The sequence below is a fragment of the Genypterus blacodes genome, unplaced genomic scaffold, assembly GCF_046128005.1.
Source record: "Genypterus blacodes isolate CSIRO-AG114 ecotype Tasmania unplaced genomic scaffold, CSIRO-AGI_Gbla_v1 ptg000044l_1, whole genome shotgun sequence".
Classification (NCBI taxonomy): Eukaryota; Metazoa; Chordata; class Actinopteri; order Ophidiiformes; family Ophidiidae; genus Genypterus; species Genypterus blacodes.
In genome coordinates this window covers 2,164,161-2,183,563 of record NW_027466857.1, presented here as the reverse complement: position 1 = coordinate 2,183,563, position 19,403 = coordinate 2,164,161, and the positions used below count along the sequence as shown (strand labels likewise).

Genomic DNA, 19,403 nt, shown 5'->3' with positions numbered 1-19,403 from the left:
CCAACCTTTTTTCCATATTTAATAGAAGTGACACTCGGCTGTTGATTTTCACTGTAACATATTGTCTTGTGTCCAGGACAACATTTTTGGGACCCATAACCCAAATATTTCGTGGCCCCTTTTGAGGCAACCACTGCAATCTGCACTGCTTTCTGTAGCTCTGAATGAGACTTCTCAGCTGGTCATTTGTTCCATCCAAATGTATTCATATTCACAAACTCCATTCTGCATTATATTGTTCTATTTCAAAAGTGGGGTCTCCCTGGGTCTGATTTACCTTTACCTTGATTTCATGATGATTGACGTTTATTTGACAGACTTGATTATAAGATTGAGGACACCTGTGATATCAACTAAAGAAAAAATCATTTGAAATATCACTGCTATATAATAATTTTCATGAGGCCATTTTCAGTTGTTTTGAAGATATCTGACAAAAATCAGACAACTGCAGCATATCTGAGTCCATGTGCTCTTTATTGACATAAAGACAATATTGTCCTTATTGTCTTTATGTCCGCACAGCTTGGATCACTTCAGTACATGAAATTGTTGCATTGGCTGAGTTTTATATGTCCTGCAAGAAACACAGTTTATTCACAGAGCTTGTGTTGGTCTCACAGGCCTCCTCACACACCTCTCTGTGAGTCTAACTGTCCCATCTGGCATGTTGAGTCTAAAGTGAAAACTGCTCTGATCACACCGCGCCTGCTTCAGCTCTCCAAGCCCAAACAGAACCACCCAGACTTCCAGAGCAACAGAGATGTAAGTTGCTGCCATGACTCACAATTTTATTTAGTATCACTCCTTGTTAGTATAGAGGACAGTATCTTCACCAGTCATGGGGTACACTGGGGTTCAATTCCCTGAAGGGGACAGTCACATTTTGTGTTATAAATAAAATATCTTATCTTAACACTCAACAGCAGAGAAAACACAAACACATTTAGTTTAGAATCAGTATGTTTACATGCTTGTTAAAAACTATGATCAGTCTGTCACTTTGTCAGTCAAAGAATCGATTAGAACTGAGCTAATTCAATTGCAGTCCTGTTCTAACGCATATGGGAATTTCTTTCAATTACAGACATTTTGTGGGAACATAGGTGCTTATCATATTGACACCTGCATGTAAAAAAAATACTTAAAGAGCTGGATTAATTTGAGGGACCAAATCATATGTTGACCCCAGAAATGTTTGTTTATCCTACAGTGTGCAACATCCATCACTGGCTGTGTTTCCAAAACTGTTCGAATCTCTCCACGTCTAGTTCAGCTGTCACTGCCAAAACTAAAGGAGAGCAAAATCTGCTATGAGCTTGGACACCCTGCAGAACCAATCTGGACCGTAAGTTCAACATGTGCAGTTATGTAATGTTACTCTCAGCCTTTGACAGCAATAACAGGTACGGAGTAAAGTACTTTGTAGTGAGTACTTCCAGCAAGCGATACAGCAACATTGATTGTGTCAAAACGTCTACAAACATTTATTTCTGAAACAGGTTTCGAGGGCAGCAAGGAGAGCCACAGTAAGGGCTCGCACTAAAGCCCTGGCAGAACCAAAGCAGGTCCCCAAGGATTACATCCCTCCACGAGAGCCAGAGTGGAACAAACAAAACCTCCTGCCTGTCTGAACTACCTTTTACATTATAAACCAAGTGAAAACATTTTCCTCACAAAACCTTTCGGACCAATAAACGGGCAAAAATATTTCTCAAGATGTCTCGTGTTTACAGTATGTGTTTGAGGAAGTGGCAGAGAAACATCTGTGCTCAGCCAGGAATCTACCCAGAATGCTTTGGACATATCCAAAAAGGAAGGAAGTGAAGTGTCAACGTCAGGTCTCTACTTATGCAAGTTCACACACAAACATCTATTAACTGGCATTAACAACTATTAAGACTGATCCCCTGTTACCCGATCAGGGACATCAGATTGCCCATAGCAACAGGGTCAGCTACTTCCCTATATGCAAGTTTAGGGCTTCCCTATATTCCTCAGTAAAAGACCTTTTTCATTTTCATTCTTTTTTCGTGTCATTTAGAAGGACCCCTAGTGGTCAGATGAGACAGTCAGGCTACAAACCAAACATGGCCTCTCCTGATGACAGATTCCTCACAGCTTCACCGAGCCCTCTTAGCAACAAACAAAACAAGACTGCATTCACATTCTACACACACACACACACACACTATGAGCTCACACACCAATCTATTAAACACATCCGATCTTTCTGCTGCACTGACTCATTGACACACAGGGCTCACACACTTTAAGGGTGTGACGCAATCATGTAAGTTTACTTAAGAAGCCTACAGTTTGGAAATGTTGTACATGTCGTCCGCACTCTTACTCCTCTCCATTATTGACGACTTTTTCCTGCTTGTGCTTCTCTCCCTTGCTTGTCCAAAACAAGCAGATCTGATGAGATCGAAATCGAAGCAGAAATTCGTCAAATGGAGTGCAATGAGGGTGTGTGAGTGTGAGTGTGAGTGTGTGCGGTTGTGTGTGTTTCCTTCTCCTGCTAGAGGCAAATATGCTTGTTTTTCTTTAGTGGGTGTGACTTAAATTTAGCTGAACAGAGGAAAACACCCTGGGCACAGGAAATACACACGTGTGTGTGTGTGTGTGTGTGTGTGTGTGTGTGTGTGTGTGTGTGTGTGTGTGTGTGTGTCACATTCTATCACAGCAGCCTATAAAAAGTGTGGTTTATGAGCAGAAGCACTGTCTGTTGGGTCACACAGGGTTGCTGAACCAAAAGAGAGTGACAGATTAGACGACTTAGCTGAGGTCAAACACAAAGTCATGAATATCTGAATCAGGCAAAACTGATACAGGCAGAGATCAAAAGTTGTAGAAGACTAAAGACCAGGCAAATGTACAAAAAGGGACAAGTGAGCTCAAAAGATAAAACCAGGTCTAAATACTGACAAGTTCCACAGTCACACTGGCTCACATGGTAAGTAACAACAATCTGGCGGAGAACAAGTGAGTGGAACTATAAATACAGATGCTAACAACATGATGGGAAGCAGCTGTGCAGTCACAAGGAGGGAAAGCAGGAAGGAAGCATGTGACACAGGACTGCGACACCTGCTGGCTTGGAGTGGAATGACGCTGGAAAACACAATGAGACTGGAGTGTGATGATGAGTGTGAGGAAGTGCATGAGTCAGTGCTGTTTTCTGTGGAGCTCATTCCCACAATCAGTGTTATTGATTGAAAATATCTTAGAATTTCTACTCCCCTCCATCGCACACAGCAACACAAACAGGTCATGTTCACTCCATCTCCATGACCTCATACACTGCTCAATCTCATCTTTGGATGGATGGAACCAGTACTCGAGTGTATGGTGTTTTTACACTCTCCTCACACCAGAGGACCTAAACAAAATGACATTTGAAATGTATTCGTATTCACCAACACGTAAAAAAGGTTTTGCTTGAACAAATTAGTCACCCTGTCTAGTTTTTTGTTTGTTTTTCTTACAGTGCAGCTTCTTGAGGGTAAACCTTTTCACACTACTATGGTACTGTGAACTAAACTTGTTACGCAAGTGTGAGCAAGGACTGCATCTTGAAGATGTGCATCCTGTTTCTTTTTGACCATATTGTATATTGTTCCTGAGAATAGGAAGTTGCACGACCCAGCAGCCGCCCTGTTTCCAAAGAAGCAGATTTACAGACAATAATAAGACAAGTTGAATTTTTTCACGTGTTAGACTTGACTTGTCAAGATTATGATATCAAAGCTGATATAACATGACATTTCCAGGATTTTCATGACTGCAGTAACCTGTTGTTTACCATTTATGATGTTTGGAAAAAAGTTAATCTGAGTAGAATCAAAGTTGTCCCATGCATATAAACATACTGACTTTGTCAACATGTTCAAAATGTATATATGGGCCAGTGTGCTTGGTTGTAACACCAAACTCAGTTCTGTCATGTTTAACACATATTGATCATTATGTCAAGCTATGAATATTTAGATTGAGCTAAGCAATGGTTTAGCTGGTTCTTCCATTACTGTGCGAGTTTGCAGGATTACTGACTTGTGATAAAATAACTGTGCTGAGGTCTAATGCTGTAATTGGCTGGTGAGATCATGTCCTTTTCACGGGGGACTGGGACAATGAAATGACATCATCTGTCATTGGTTTAGCCCATGATGCCATACACTTCTTTCAGCTCACACAGCTCTCCCCTCCACCCCCCCACCCTTGCCTGGAAATGTTCCAGTTAGGTCCTGTGAAGTTCTGGTCAGTAGCAGCTGATTCCAGCAGCATCTATTGTAGTATTTGTGCTTCCTCACTTCTTTAATTTGTCCCGTGAGCAGCTCCGCGTCCTGCTCTACTCCCTGCTGACGTACGCAAACACACACACGCACTAAACATGAAAACAAACGTGGACTCCTCCCTCCCCCTCTTTCTACACTACATCCCACCATTGTAATCAGCTTCCTTAGTAAATGTAAACCCAACTGTTGCATACCAGGCTGAACCTCAAAGCACAGTCCAGTCATTTGAAGTTATAATAACAATAGCAATATGTTTATTTCTGTAAACATGACGGATATATCGGCAATAACAAACCTTCACATTCTGTAAATCAAAATAGCTTCAATGATACAAACAAAATAGATTTACTGCAATAATCTTCACCCTCAGAGTCATTAATGTCCATAACTTATTCTGTAAAATCACATTTTCATAAAACAATAAACAGAAAAACGACCAGATTAGAGGGATTAGATATTTCAATAATCCAATATGTCCAACACACATCATTTTGTTTCGTGAATTATATGGAATCGCCTTTTTACTTTGCTCTGTCTTGTTTCAACATACTGACACTTGAGTCCAGGAAATTCTTCAAACATGCTGATGTTTACTGAAAACAGATCAAAACAACATTCTGAAGTGGCAGGGTTGAGGTTTTCTGAGGAAAATGTGATTTTTCTGACTCTTGTATTGACATAATGGGCTAAGATAAGAGTAAGGAGAGGGAAGTGGAAAAGGAAGGGGTTTGGGCTCTTTTGTCCAGGAGAAACAGGGTCAGGATCGTGGAGCACACATGGTGGTCTGAGGGTTCTTCTTCAGTCTCAGTCCAGCACGGAGCCCTTTTGAGCTGGAAGGCCCTCTGCCAGCCTCCACTTGGCGTTACGTTTCCTGAACCATTCCTGGAGGAAACAAACAAACAAAAGCTTAGAAGAACACACCCAGTGGAGGTGTTAGAAAGGGTGAGGGGAGTTTTTGTTCAGTAACACAGTTTGAGTGGTAAACAGAGCTTCATCTGGCACAAACTGCATGAAACACGAGAGCTGTGACAGAATACAGTCATGACATGAATATTCCTGAGAAGTTGCACTGGTGGAGTTCCTGTATTGTCAAGGCTGATTTGAACAAAATGCAGGGTTCGCTATCTGCACTGTTAACACTGTGATCATCTTGAGGCCATTAGCTACATTACATCATTTTTATAAAACCAGTGACAAACTGCCAGTGCAGTCTCTCATTATTTACCTCCACCAGGGATGTTATAATCTCCTCCAATATTACTTGAAAAGTAAAGATCTCCTTTTCTTTCTTTTTTTGCTATTTGTTTTTATTGAAGCAAACATTTTACATGACATTGCGCAAACAATTATAGGATATTTTGGAGATCAATTTGTATACAGAAAGAGGGGGAAGAGGAGAGAGAGAGATAGAAAGAGAGTAGGAAGGTTGTATTATTACTACTATTGTTGTTCTTAAACTTAAAGTTAAAGTATATAATTAAAATGTATTTATATAAAGATCTCCTTTTCATGAAACTTGGTGGGAAGATTGGACATGATGAAGGAAAGAACCTATTAAATTTTGGCACCACTTGGCCTGGTGGAGGCGCTGTTATAAATACTTTTTAGCTTCAAGCTTCTATAAATATTTCTGCCTAATCTTCGTCATTGCAGCATTTTGTTTCATTAAGGAAATGAAACACCTGTTTACTGCACATGCATGAGTCACTCAACCGTTGCAGTTGACATTCACTCAACCGTTGCACTGCATTATCTGGGGAAGCCCAGTCTATTAGTGCATCTGAATATATATAATAATATAATAATATTAGACAACCTTAGACAACCTTTTGCAAGTCTTACAGTTTAACATCAATTTGAATTTTGATGAACACTGCAATGAGGGGCAATGTCTTTATTCAAGACAATGATAACATGAGAAGCACAAACATGGGCGAGGTTCTTTTCTAACTCACAATATTGACCTCATCACATTTGTGGCACATTTGAAACGTGGCTGCTGACTCACAGAGTTACGGCAGCGACTCTAGTCAAAGCTGTGACAGCAAAAACACAAAGGATGAATGTTTCCATCTAATTTCATAGAATGCTGCCGCTGACTGGGCCTTTTCTCTGGAGCCTGACTCCCTTTCTGCACTATGACTGCTCAACCAACCAGTCAAACACTGACACACTGGCCAAACGTTGACAGCACAGTGGTCCCACACACAACAGTGAACCACCATGCTATTGTTTTGCAGTTTACGTTGTCAAGGGATTCACAACAATGCTGACATCATCTGGATTTCACAGAGGGAAGCGTGAGGGAGTCGGAATGTAACATACTAAAAACATATGAGACTCATATCTGGAGCCACTTGGGCTTCCATTTGATGAACGGTTCAGTTGCGTCGTTGTGAAGTTATGATGTAAACACAAGACATTTGGGCAGAGCTTGTTTGTGTCTTATAGTTTTTGTTTAGTTTCTGTTCCTATACCTTTAATTTTTTACCTACTTTTCCCCTTTTGTCCTTTATTTCTCATTTATATTGGTGATTGACACTGCTTAGCCCTGTACTGTCTGCCATGGGGAGGTGCAGATAGCCATGTGCCACCTGTGACTGCAGGAATAGGGCTTTCCCCAAGATACTCAGTGCGGATGTCTGTGCACCACCTTATATTTCGTGTTTGTGTAGACTTTTCCCCAACTCAAAGCCCTGATACATGTGTGCAAGACTGCAGGAAAGGTTGTAAATGTATGCAGGCAGAAGTGGGAGTTAAGAAAAATGAATCAAAGCAGCAGTGTGTGTCAGTTGTTTCTACACACTTGCTCCCTGGTTCCATTAAACACAGGACACATTTAGTTTCCTCCCCCTGCTCTAGCAGTCCTCCCAGTGGGAGGGTTTGATAATGGCCAAACTGTCTTCGCAGTGGGACAGAACACCAGAGTACAGAAGGTGCTCGCAGTCCAAACACACCAATACACTTGCTGAACTGGAAACTCTAAATTAGGGCAGTAGTACAAAAAACAACTTTGTCTTGCCGTGTTCCCCCTTGGCAGAAGTATTCACTCAAATAGGTTGTTTTTTATTACAAAATGTGATACAATAGGTGTTCTTATATTCAGAATTCAGAAACTTTATTTTGTGTCCTTTCTAAAATTTGAAATATCTGTAAAACGGTACAGACATTCCATGTACAAACAATGAGGGCAGCAGGATGTGTTATCCTGCTAAACTCTGCACGTGTCCACAGTATTACATAACACTGCCCTCAAACATCAGTCTACCTTTATGACACGAGTACAGCAGGATGGAAACTCAAATAAAAGGCTCAATGAAAGCGGCACACAGGCTGTAGCAGGTTGTAAACACTGAATGTGAGAGAGGGAGTGGCAACAGGGGCGTGTCCATGAACTAAACCTCCTCCAATGAATGCTTTGTTCACAAATCCTATACACTCAACAAAAGTGACAGCAGGAGAAAAAAAATAGCAAATACGAGAAGGAAAAAAGAAGTCAGCTGGAAATGAAGTCAGGCCTTTCGATGAGCAGCCAGAGCTTTACCTCACCCTGGACCGGGTCTCCCTGTCAGACCCAGCCCAGCCACTTCAGATTCAGAGAGTGGAAACACTTAAAGAGTACAGAAGTCTGAAGATCTGAGAGAATACCTGCTACAACCTGAAACCTGGTCTTTCCGCATCTCATACATACTTTGCTCCCGAAAGAGTTTAGTTTTTGAGACGGAGGTGAACAAAATACTGAGATGGACACAAAAGAGACTGAAATAATGACACAAGCTGCAAGTCAGTCCAGAGCTTCATCACATTTGAGGCTGTAGGAATGTCTGAGTTCATCCATATGCCAAACAAAAGAATGTTCTACTTTATAATTAGTGAACTGGAAAGGAAAGAAGATTCCAATCGGTGTGTGTAGATCTGTGTTGTAGGATCCATGCTCTGTATTTTAGAATGTACTGACAAGATGGCCCACAGATTTAGCAAACACACAACCTCCGCATTGGTCTGTTGTCCTGAGTCTTCGTCCTCTATTTCTGTGGACAGACAGTGGACATTGTATAAACTGCTTAACAACAAACATTCTTAAACCAGGTAGCAGAGTGTCACGTCACCTCTCTTGCTGTTGTCTGTCACTGTGACACAACCACAAAAATACAATTTTGCCTTTGAACTGAATTTGCTCACCTGATATGACACGAACTCAAATGACAGAATTTGCATTTCCGACTTAAACTTGTTGGGAGTACAGCTAAGCAAATAAAGAAGATGTTTGCCTGTCAAATGAACAGCAATAACAACTGACAATTTGTTAATGTCAAAATGAGCTGTTAAGCTACACGTTTTAGTAATGTGATAAGGATTAGGAAAGCCTTACATAAATGGAATGCTATTGGAGTTGCCTGTATCACTTCAGGGCACTTTCAGCCGTTTGGTTATCGGCGCTCTGAGGTTTCACATCTGGCTCTTCAGCTTCTGATGTGATGGTTGCACATACTTTAAAGTTGGAAAACAGCATTCCTTAGTTAGGGTGTTGGTAGGAGTGTGCATAATGTATAACGAGGTGGCAGTTAGTAGAAACTGAGTAAAGGAATAGTTGAATATTTCATAGAAATACATGTCAACAAAGCTATTGTATCACCAGCTATGACACAGTGAAACTAAATCTATTCAGTTCACAAGAGCTTTTAGGTTTCCTGTGCTCATCATTTTTGTACATGGGCACACATGATGCATTTTTAGTGACAGAAATCAATTGGATTGGATTGGATTAGACTGTAAAATAGATAATGATAAAGATAACCATTCTCTGCTTCCCTAAAATAAGGTCCTTAAAATAAAGTCAACAGATTTGGTTCTATATGTTTTCTTCAAAAACACACTCACCATGTATAAATAAAAACAGCTACCAATTCCATAAACTTTACAAAAAATTATTTCAAAACGACAACAATTAGTGTCATTAGCTTCCAGCTGATTGCCGAGTGTTGTTTAAAGGAAATGTAACACAGTGAAAAACATGTTGCTGGCCCAACGCTTTTGTAAGCGTTCAGGGTTCAAACGTAGAATTAACAAATGTAGAAACAATAGATCACATTAAACACTATCCTGTGAGAATATGTTCAAATCACTGCCTTCTGTCTTTCTTTGCTTTTTACACAGTGTCTAAACTGGGGGTTTGAAATATTCAGGCAAAACTGTAAGATTAATAACAATTATAAATAGACAAACAATGAATATACATGTCATGTCATTGCTTTTGACCCATTCTAACTACTTTGGAGACTTCACACCTATAGGATTAGCAGAGCTGCCACAGGATTTGAATCAGGACCTTGCGGCTGTGAGGTAACAGCTCTAACCAACTATATGTCTTATCTCTTAAATTAAGATTTAGTTTCAGATTGTTCCATGTCAATACTGAATCAAATGAATATGTAACATCAGATTCACAAAGTCAGCGACAGTCACAGTCCTGCCTACACTGACGTATGGATGAATCAACCTTTCGGGGCCCCTTGCAAGGTTGAAACAGTAGCCAGCTACCTGACTCTGTCATGACGTCATCCTGAAATCAAACCTGCTGCTGCTCTTCTGAAAATCCCCCAAATGTGACCTGTGATTGTTTACACTAAATATATGCATCCAGAACACACAATGACCCTCAACACTGACACTGCTGACATCAGAGATAACAATCTGCTGTATCAGGCTTTGGAGGAAACACGTTCCTCCATAAATAAAGATAATAGTCAAAGGAATGCAATGTAACTTCTGTTCAGAGTTGAGATTATGTTAGTGTTGTAGCTTAAGTGGGATTTAACGCCAAAGTGAAGCTCTTCCGTATCCAGACTTTCGACTTACTGGAGGTGTTACGCAGGTGCGTTAGGCAAACAGGGCGGAGTTTCCCCTAAAGAGGCGTGGCTACAGCTATCTGCCATTCATTCATGCATTGTTTTTCATTGTGCCCGGTCTCTATTCCCTCTCTCCTCTCCATCCCCTGTGTGCTTTCTGGACTCACCGCAGTGTCTCGCTCTTATGATTATGATAATTGTAAACTTGACTTGTATAGCACCTTTCATATAAAAAATGCAGATCAAAGTGCTACACAATGAAGAAATGACATACACCGAGTGCTCCACATATAATAAGACGTAGAATGAGCATAAAACAGAGATACAGTACCACAGTTTATGTCAAATAAGATGGAAGAGTCCCTTTGGTAATTATAATAAAAATTAAATATCAAAATTAGGATGAAAATAATAAATAATATATACAATGCATAACATTAGAAATATCCCCACAAATAATACCCACTGAATAATAATAATAGAGTAAAAATAATAGTAGAGTTAAAATAGAATGCATGACGTTAAGTAAAACCATTGAAGTTGGTGGAGCTATGAAAACATATCACAGCCTCACTTATGAATCTGAAGTTGTTCCCAGATCATCCCTCAGAGCATCACAAGACCTGAAAATGAGGAGGTCCCAGTCCCTCTGAAGAGTTCATCCCTTAACTGTGCACAGGTTTGAGCTTATCCAAGCAAGTGCAAAAAGTTTCATGCCTGTGTGGCCAGGCTTTGTAGCTTTCTTTTAAAAATATTTAGCGAGCTGGCCTCCCTAATATCTACAGGTATAGTGTGTTCCATAGCTTTGGGGCATCAGTGTCAAAGGCTGCCTCACCAGTTTTTTGCCGCCTTTTGCTGAGAACCTCCAACAAACCAGCAGCAGATGATCTTAGTGTTCTTGAAGGCAAATAGTTGAGGAGGGAGTTAACGATGTAGCTTAGCCCAAACCCATGAAAGGCTTCATATAGAAGGAGGAGGACCTTCAAATCTATTCTAAATGTTAGGAGTCAAGATTTCTCCAATGTTAACTTTAACAAATGATTGCTCATCCATTTATGTATTGCCACGGTCATCCGCATAACTATGTATAGATACTGTATATCATGTCAGCATGGGAAACAAGGGAGAATAATAATGGACGCAGACCCAGACAGCTCCCATATGCAACCCTGAAGCAGATGAACCAGTTCAACACACAGCCAGAAAGACCAAACAACGTTTCGAGACCATTGATCAGAATTTTTTTGCTGTTGCTAGCTTCCAGAACGTGATTAGCATAGATGACTGCACACATGTATCAGCCAGACCAGCCGCACAATGAAGAGCTCATTCTGTTTGTTTTCCTACTTAGGACAAAACATGGAATATGTACTGCTGTGTTTATTCATTACTCCACCTTCTTAATATCAACTATAAAAGGACTCAATCCTAACATGATATTTGGCGTGATGTAATGTTTATCACATCGTTTTGTCCTTATTGATAACACCAACCAGATATTGCACATTAAACATTGTTTAATAAGTGCATTTTTCCTATGAAATAGGTTTTGGTTTGATGACAGGCAGGTGTTTGTTTGAGCCGGAGGTCTGGACTGAGCACAGATGATTTGTCATCTTAACGCCCAGAGATGGAATGAAGAAAAACAAGTAACTATCCGATCGTTTCACCCCAATTAAGTCTCTATAACTCTGAATCCAGCCCCACATCGGGAAGTGACTAAGCTGTCAGTACAGTCAGGTTTCCTTAGACTCTCATGTTTATGTTCATACTCAGCAATTTATATCTAAAAACTCAATGTGGAAAGTATATGGAAAGTATTAAAACTCAGTCATATACAGTTCATGTGTTTACCTTAACTCCATTACATTTTAGATTAAATATTGTCCTTTTTACTCTATTTTTACATTTATTTTACCACTGTGGTTTCAGACTAACGTTTAACAAACAGAGCCTATATGAAACATGATGTTAATACCTCATATTAAATAGTAAAACTTTTCTTAATACCAGTCACATCATATCAGTTTTACTTCAATTATAATGCATTCTTCATGTTGGCACTTTACTTCTTGCATTAATTTACTTCAGGAAATGTTGACTTTTAGTTGTGTGGGACTATTCATGATATTTCATTGCTACTCTTACTTCTGTGAAGGATCTTATCTATCTATTATCTCTGCTTCTGGAAATGTCACAGCCCATGATGTTCAATAGAAGCTGCGATCCGATGGAACTGAATGACACACACACACACACACACACACACACACACACACACACACACACACACACACACACATATAGAGAAACTACAAAACTACATTTCAGGAACATTCCATGGATAAAAGATTGATATAATATGATATCCTGTGTAAATTTATAACAGACAGAAGAATAAGAGAGTGGTTTTGTTAGAATCATGAGTATGATGATCCGGATCACAGGGGATCAAAACAAGGATCCACACTTACAAATACTTCAAGAATACTTTGTTTCCTTTTGTAAAAACGTAATAACTTTATAATCTTCATCTCTCACACACACATATCAGGCTGTAAGGAGACTCTCCTGTCAGTCTGGCTGTTACTCACTAGTGTCTCCTCCTCTGTCAGTCCGCACTCGGCAGCGATCAGCATGAGCGTCGTCCCATCCGGATGCCTGACTTTGGTGAAATTCTCCTCCAGGATTCTGACTTGATCCTCCGGTAAAGACTCCGTTCCGTTGGCGGCCATTCCGCAGTGCTGGTGCTCCTACTGTCTTGCTCTGAGGGGAGGAGGCGAGTCTCTTCTCCGGGAGTGAACTTTGATTCCCCCGCCCGGGTGTGTGATGCGCGCACAGCGGGACTCACGGAGCTGCGAGAGACGCTCAGCGGTGGATGACAGACAACGCGCCGGAGTGGAGTCTGTGTGTGTGGGTGTGTGTGAGAGTGTGTGTGTGAGCAGACTTTACTACTGTCAACAGTCGCCCATCGAGAGGCAGTCCCACCAGCAGGCACCGCCCACACGAACTACTGGAGGAGGAACACCAGTAACAACCCAGTTACACTCTGGATACAAGTGATCACAGAATCTAACTGCCACCCGAGAAACAGGCAGAGCACCATGATTTAACTTTATGATCGGAGAAATGACATAATAGAATAGAATAGAATAGAATAGCGTGTATTGTCATTGTACATGATAATACAACGAAATGCATTTGTGCTGTGCCTGAATCTTTGAACAGTGATAAATAAACAGCAATAAACTATAAATAAACAACTATAAATAAATAATAAATAAACAATAAATAAACAACACACAGTTCCATTCATACATTAAAACATAAGTGGTCCCAATTGCTCATATTGACATGTCTTGACATCACCATATGACATCATGACATCATATGACATCACATGACATCACATATGACATCATATGGCATCACGACATCCCAAATGACATCATGACATTCCATATGACACCATGACATCACAACATCACATGACATCACACCACACCCCATATGACATCACATGATATCATAGCTGAAGATGACATAACTCAAGATGCCCAATATGTCCCAATATGTCCTAATATGTCCTAATATGTCCCAATATTGCAATTGACTTTTGGGGTACTAACTTGTCTAATGTTTGATTTTGTTGAGTTCACTTATGGCCCTTACAAAGAAGCTGTTCTTCAGTCTGGTGGTGCGCGTGTTCAGTGATCTGTATCGCCTTCCTGAGGGTAACAGACAGAACAGGGAGTTACAAAGGTGGGATGCATCTTTCAGGATGGTGTTGGCCCTGTGGAGACAACCAGTCTTAAAAATGTCCTCCAGAGAGGGCAGGGGAAGTCCAATTATTTTTCCTGCTGTTTTAACAGTCCTTCTGAGTTTTTGGCGATCTGCCTCAGTGCAGTTTGCATACCAAGCTGTCAGACAGTATGTTAGGACGCTTTCTATACAGCATTGGTAGAAGGCTCTGAGCAGCTCTGCAGACAGGTGGTTCTTCTTCAGTGTGCGGAGGAAATAGAGTCGCTGCTGCGCCTTTATGACAAGGGCCGAGGTGTTCACAGTCCAATTAAGGTCTTCACTAATGTAAGTCCCCAGGAACTTGAAGCAGCGAACCCTCTCCACCTCCTCTCCCCTGATGACAAGAGGGCTGTGGTCATCGTGATCATCGTGTTGCCTGGTAACCTGTTAACCTGTGGGATGAATTTTGAACAATCCTCAACATTGTCATTCTTACAGTATATGTACTACAAAATATTGATCAGTTTAAACATTATTTATCTAGTATTTGAACTGTTTTCAATTAGGTAAAGGAAAATAACTTGTTTTTTTATATGCTTTTTATAACTTGTTTTTGCAATTTCTTTTGATTGAGGCAAACACATGTACATGGCATTGTGCAAACAGTTATAGGATATTTTGGAGATCATTTTTTAAATAGAAAGAGGGGAAAGAGGAGAAAGAGAGAGATAGAGAGAAGGAAGGAAGGAAGGCTGTATTATCACTACCATTGTTGTTGAACTTTATACATAGACCCTGAGGTAGAGTACAAGTAGATTGGATTTGCAATGATGTCATACGTACAGGTCTTACAGGATGATGTCAAACAGCAATGTAGGCCAGTACAAATCGCATCATCGGTTGTGAGAGAGAGAGAGAGAGAGAGAGAGAGAGAGAGAGAGAGAGAGGAGAGAAACAGAGAGAAAAAGAAAAAAAAAACAGAAAGGACATCCCACCCAGAAACCCCACCCAACCCCACAGTCACACAACCCCGTCCTGGACTGCTTGATATGCTTTTTATAACTCTGGTCTTTTACAATTATTTCCTAAAAGCCAGTGTTGACTCTCTCCAGGTTTAATTCCACCAGCTTGTTTGATTTCAGGGTATTTGGATCTATTGCTACTTGTTTTTCACTTGTATCATCATTGAGTCATTTGAAAGATGCCTAAAAATAAAGTGAGTTGTTTTTATTCAGTGGTCTGTTTATTATGCAACATGTACCTGGTGAGTTGAGGTGAGTACATTGCTTGGGGAAGCACTTGTTCCACTGCATGACAACAAAGATAAGACCCGCACACACCCCCACACACACACACGATACAGAAATAACTCCTGCTTCTCTGCATGTTATGGTTCTGGGAGAAACACAAACTCTCTGCTGGATTCTCTTTGATCAGCCGCTGACTGTCATGGTGAATTTGCTGCAAAGGAAACATCCTGATCAACCATGTTGACTTTCACATGGTAGAAGGAGTAAATATTGGCCCGGTAATGCATCTATGCATCATTTAACCAACGCTCTCACACACACATCATTCCTTTTGATGCTATCTTTGGTTTTTGATTAGACCCATAATTATCTGCTCTCACTGTGAACAGCTTGACTTAACAGGCCACAAAGCTTGGCGGCTGACTTCATCCTGCCTAGATTATGTCATTAAATGGTTGCGTGACAAAGAATATGTGAACTGCACATCTACGCAATCGTCACACCTGTGAAACAGACGATAAGATCGGACTAGTCACAAGTCCAGTCAAGTGTGTTTAATGTCTAGTAAATGTCATGCAACCTCACCTCACTTGTCTTAGGTGGTTGTAGGTCATCAGAATTACAATCAGCATCACTGAAACTGTTCGAACCTTGCAGTGTTGTCAGTTTTAGCTTCCTTCACTCTGCCAGGTAACACAGACTCTATTCTAATTCATCTGGTGCAGAAATAAGGCAGGGTAGAAATAAAAGGGCACTCACTACAACCATACCTCCTGCAAGGCTGAAAAAGCCAGAATCTATTTAGTTTTGATACAATATTAATTATAAAACTGAATCCTGTATCCGTCCCTGGATTCAGATCATCAGCTAAATGTAACAGGCTCCTCTCTAATGAATGTGCTCTACTACCACGTTTCATCAAAGTCGGTTGGAGTAAATGATAACAAACATGCCAAAATTTGGGATCTCCAAACTTTGTATTTAGAGGTCAAATGAATCCCCCAATATTTCTAGTTAGTGTGCCAATAAGTAGCAATAATATTCGCCTTTTCAAAGAAACATAACATCTGGCCCGTTTGAGGAGATGATTCATTTATCAATCATTGATTATGGCTACTGACACTGCTGATAACAAGCTGTTGTTTTATCCCAGACACTCCATGCACAGTGAAGAGGGAGAGATAAGAAAGACGAATCTTCTCAACTCTGCCATCCAAAGTTCACTCTGAGTCTCTGGTTGTAAATGTGACCAAGCTTTTGATCTAAAATTTCGGGAAAATTAATAGCATAATTGCTTTGATATCCTAACAAAGATCAAACTTGTATTTAAAACAAATACAAACTATGCAGTGTAAGCAATTGAGGACTCATAAACATAACAACCCACAGCAGGTGTGGCAGAGAGAGAGTAGAGCAGATACAAGGGCAAAACACCTGTGACCCTCAGCATGAACACCTCACTGGCAGAGAAACACAATTTCTTTGTCCATTTTTGAGACTGTAACGCCACACACAGCCACCATGCTCCCATCGTCTACATCACCCCACATGCTGACCTTACAGGAACACCAAGTGAGACGTGTCCTCATACAGAGACGAGGTCTGTGCTCTGTCTAAATGGTGCCAGGTGAACAACCCAGCACTGAAATGAACTGTTTGCTCTCCTGCCCTCTGGGAGGCGCTACAGGAGCCTCAGGAGCAGAACTTTCACTTTACTCTGAACTTTTTTTATACAGTATATCTGCATACTATCTATGCAAAACAACCATTGATTATTTATTAGTTTTTTTCATTGTTTTTTATTGGTATGGGTATTTATTTGTATTGGTTTATATGTTTGTGTCATTGTAGCACTTTCAATTTTGTTGCACTGCTCATAAAAGGACAATTAAGGCATTCTATTCTATTCTATTCTATCCTATCCTATCCTATTCTATTCTATAAACAGCCAGTGGGTCAAGCAAAAATGACTTAACACATTTATAACTAGTAATAAAGAATTCAATTAAAGCTGTTTTGGTTCCATTATGACAAGAAATGTTATGAGGTGAAGTTAAAGGTCTTGAAAAAAGGGTGTATGGATTTAGCACAGTTAGAGTGTTTTAGATGCACAGAGGTTAGCAGAGTTGTGTTGTGAAATGTTTGTATCCAGTTTATCCGGTGTAACGGGAATATAACCAAAAGTGACTGCAGAGTGGGGAGTTTGTATTGGCAACACACCAGCTTCCCTCAGCTACAGAAGGGAGTTGTTGCATGCAAAAAAACAGAATCCTCTGATAAAGAAAGAGATAACAGACAGACTGTCGAGACAGCAAACACAGCTGTTAAGTGCTGCCTCCCAGAGCACAAGAGCCTCTAGGTGTGAGTAACAGGACTTGAGATGAGCCTGAAATAGAGAACCAGTGTGATAACTGTGAGTGTCTGTGAGACCACAATGGATATGAGAACAACCCCAGCAAAAAATATCTCAGGTCACGACCCTTTAGCTCCGGGCTGTGCAGTGTAGTTCAGTCAGTCATTTGTATATGAGACAATGGACTGCAGAGTTAAAGAGGCAGTGTTGTGATTGATTGTGGGGTCTATTAGTGAAAGAGCAATGCTGTCCTCAATGTGGTCATTCACATCTCCAACACTTAAATTCGTGACGACATTCTTCAAAAGAATAATGACCGAATTCCCATCAGTCCCAGTCCCAAGCTGGTTGATCCACATCCACCTCTGCATCATGATGATCCCATATCTCCTGACAGTCTGTACATGAGACTGCTGTGGCACCGTACAGATGTGTGTTGGTTTGACACATAATTACAGGCAGAATCAAAGTCCCCCCATGAACGCTCACAGCAAGAGCTCCCATAATCAGGGCACCACGTCTACAGATGCTCAGTCAGAAGCATAGCTGATTACTTCTGAGTCAGAGGCTGATGTCATGATATAGATTCAGTGTCTTCATTCAGTGCTAGACTACAAAGACAAAGCATACCTCGTTAAAACTGTGTTGGGCTGCAACTAATAATACATTTTGTAATTAATTAATCATACGACATCATTGAGTGTATGAAATATGAAATAATGTAGCTAAAGTCCATCAAAATTGAGCCCAAGGGGAATTTAAGTAGCTATAAATAATCCTGGAAGGTAGAATCAGCACAAATTGGCAATATTTCTCAATAAATTCCAGAATCTACCACTCAAAAACCTAAAACTACCAAATGAAGTTAATCTCCAAGAGGCTATGTACATTTTGCAAAAGAAAAACCTAAAAACTCATTAAACTGCACATGAACCATGGACTAATAGTGAAGTCGATGATTTGATTTTGGTTGAACTTGTTAAGGAAGTCTGATTGGTGAAATAGTGGATCCTTTGTTTAGGAATGAAACTCTACATGGGTTGTCTCTATTTAATATATAAATTCCTCTCCCTGTCAAAAAAAGGAAGTCAAACCACTGGAGGAGGATGTTCAGCCATCCATATAAAACCAGGCTGAAGAAAGGGAAAGGGAAATCCAAGACAAATATTGTTTTCTGTGTCCAGAAAAGCATGGACCTCATGACATACGCACAATAAATCTATAGACAACCAGTTGGATGCTATGAATAAATCTCTGGGCTGTGGGGGAAGCAGATCAGTGGCAGTCTGACAAACTCTGTCCTCGGTCCCCACTGTTTAACCCTCATGATTTACAGACCCTGCTTTCCATTAATGAGCGTTAAAGAGTGAGGACCGCAGCCTGGAGGAGGGAGTTCATTATTGGCTGCAGTTCATCGTCGGCACATGGTGCTTTCCTTATGTAAGTCTCAGCCTTGGCGCTCCCTTGTCACAACTCTCGACTGCTCACCCACCCACTCCCTTTCAAACAAAAACATGTGGGAATGAAGAACCTGATTCACACCGAGCTGGGAGAGGCAGAAATAAAACGGCTGCTTTCCTGAAGGCTTATGCCAAACTAAAAAGACAGAAAAAAAACGTGTTTTTTTAATGCAGACTGATGCAGATTTTGTCAAGTCAAGTCAACTTTATGTCCACAGCCCAATATCACATACAATGTCTCAAAGGTATTGTGATATGAATGATTCTCTGTCTTGTCTGAACCAAAGTGCACAGAGGCAAAGAAGTACAGTTTTCATAGTGAATTCGAAATATTCACTCGTCTGTCCAAATGTTCAGGTCGAATGATCAGTTCACCACAAATACTGAACTCAAATTATCCAACTAACAAACACAAATATGTCAAAAACAACAAATATTCCAAATTCCAG

At 40.5% G+C, this 19,403-nt stretch overlaps 1 protein-coding gene across 1 annotated transcript; it reads right to left on the bottom strand.

The window, feature by feature from the left end:
* Nucleotides 1–4,532: 4,532 nt before the first annotated feature.
* Nucleotides 4,533–13,101, bottom strand: hopx (HOP homeobox). Its single transcript, XM_076148863.1, has 2 exons — nt 12,745–13,101; nt 4,533–5,183 (listed from the first exon to the last, which is right to left on the bottom strand). Exons 1-2 carry the CDS (start codon nt 12,883–12,885, stop codon nt 5,106–5,108), a joined length of 219 nt encoding a protein of 72 aa, XP_076004978.1. The 5' UTR covers nt 12,886–13,101; the 3' UTR covers nt 4,533–5,105.
* Between the last annotated feature and the right edge of the window lie 6,302 nt (nt 13,102–19,403).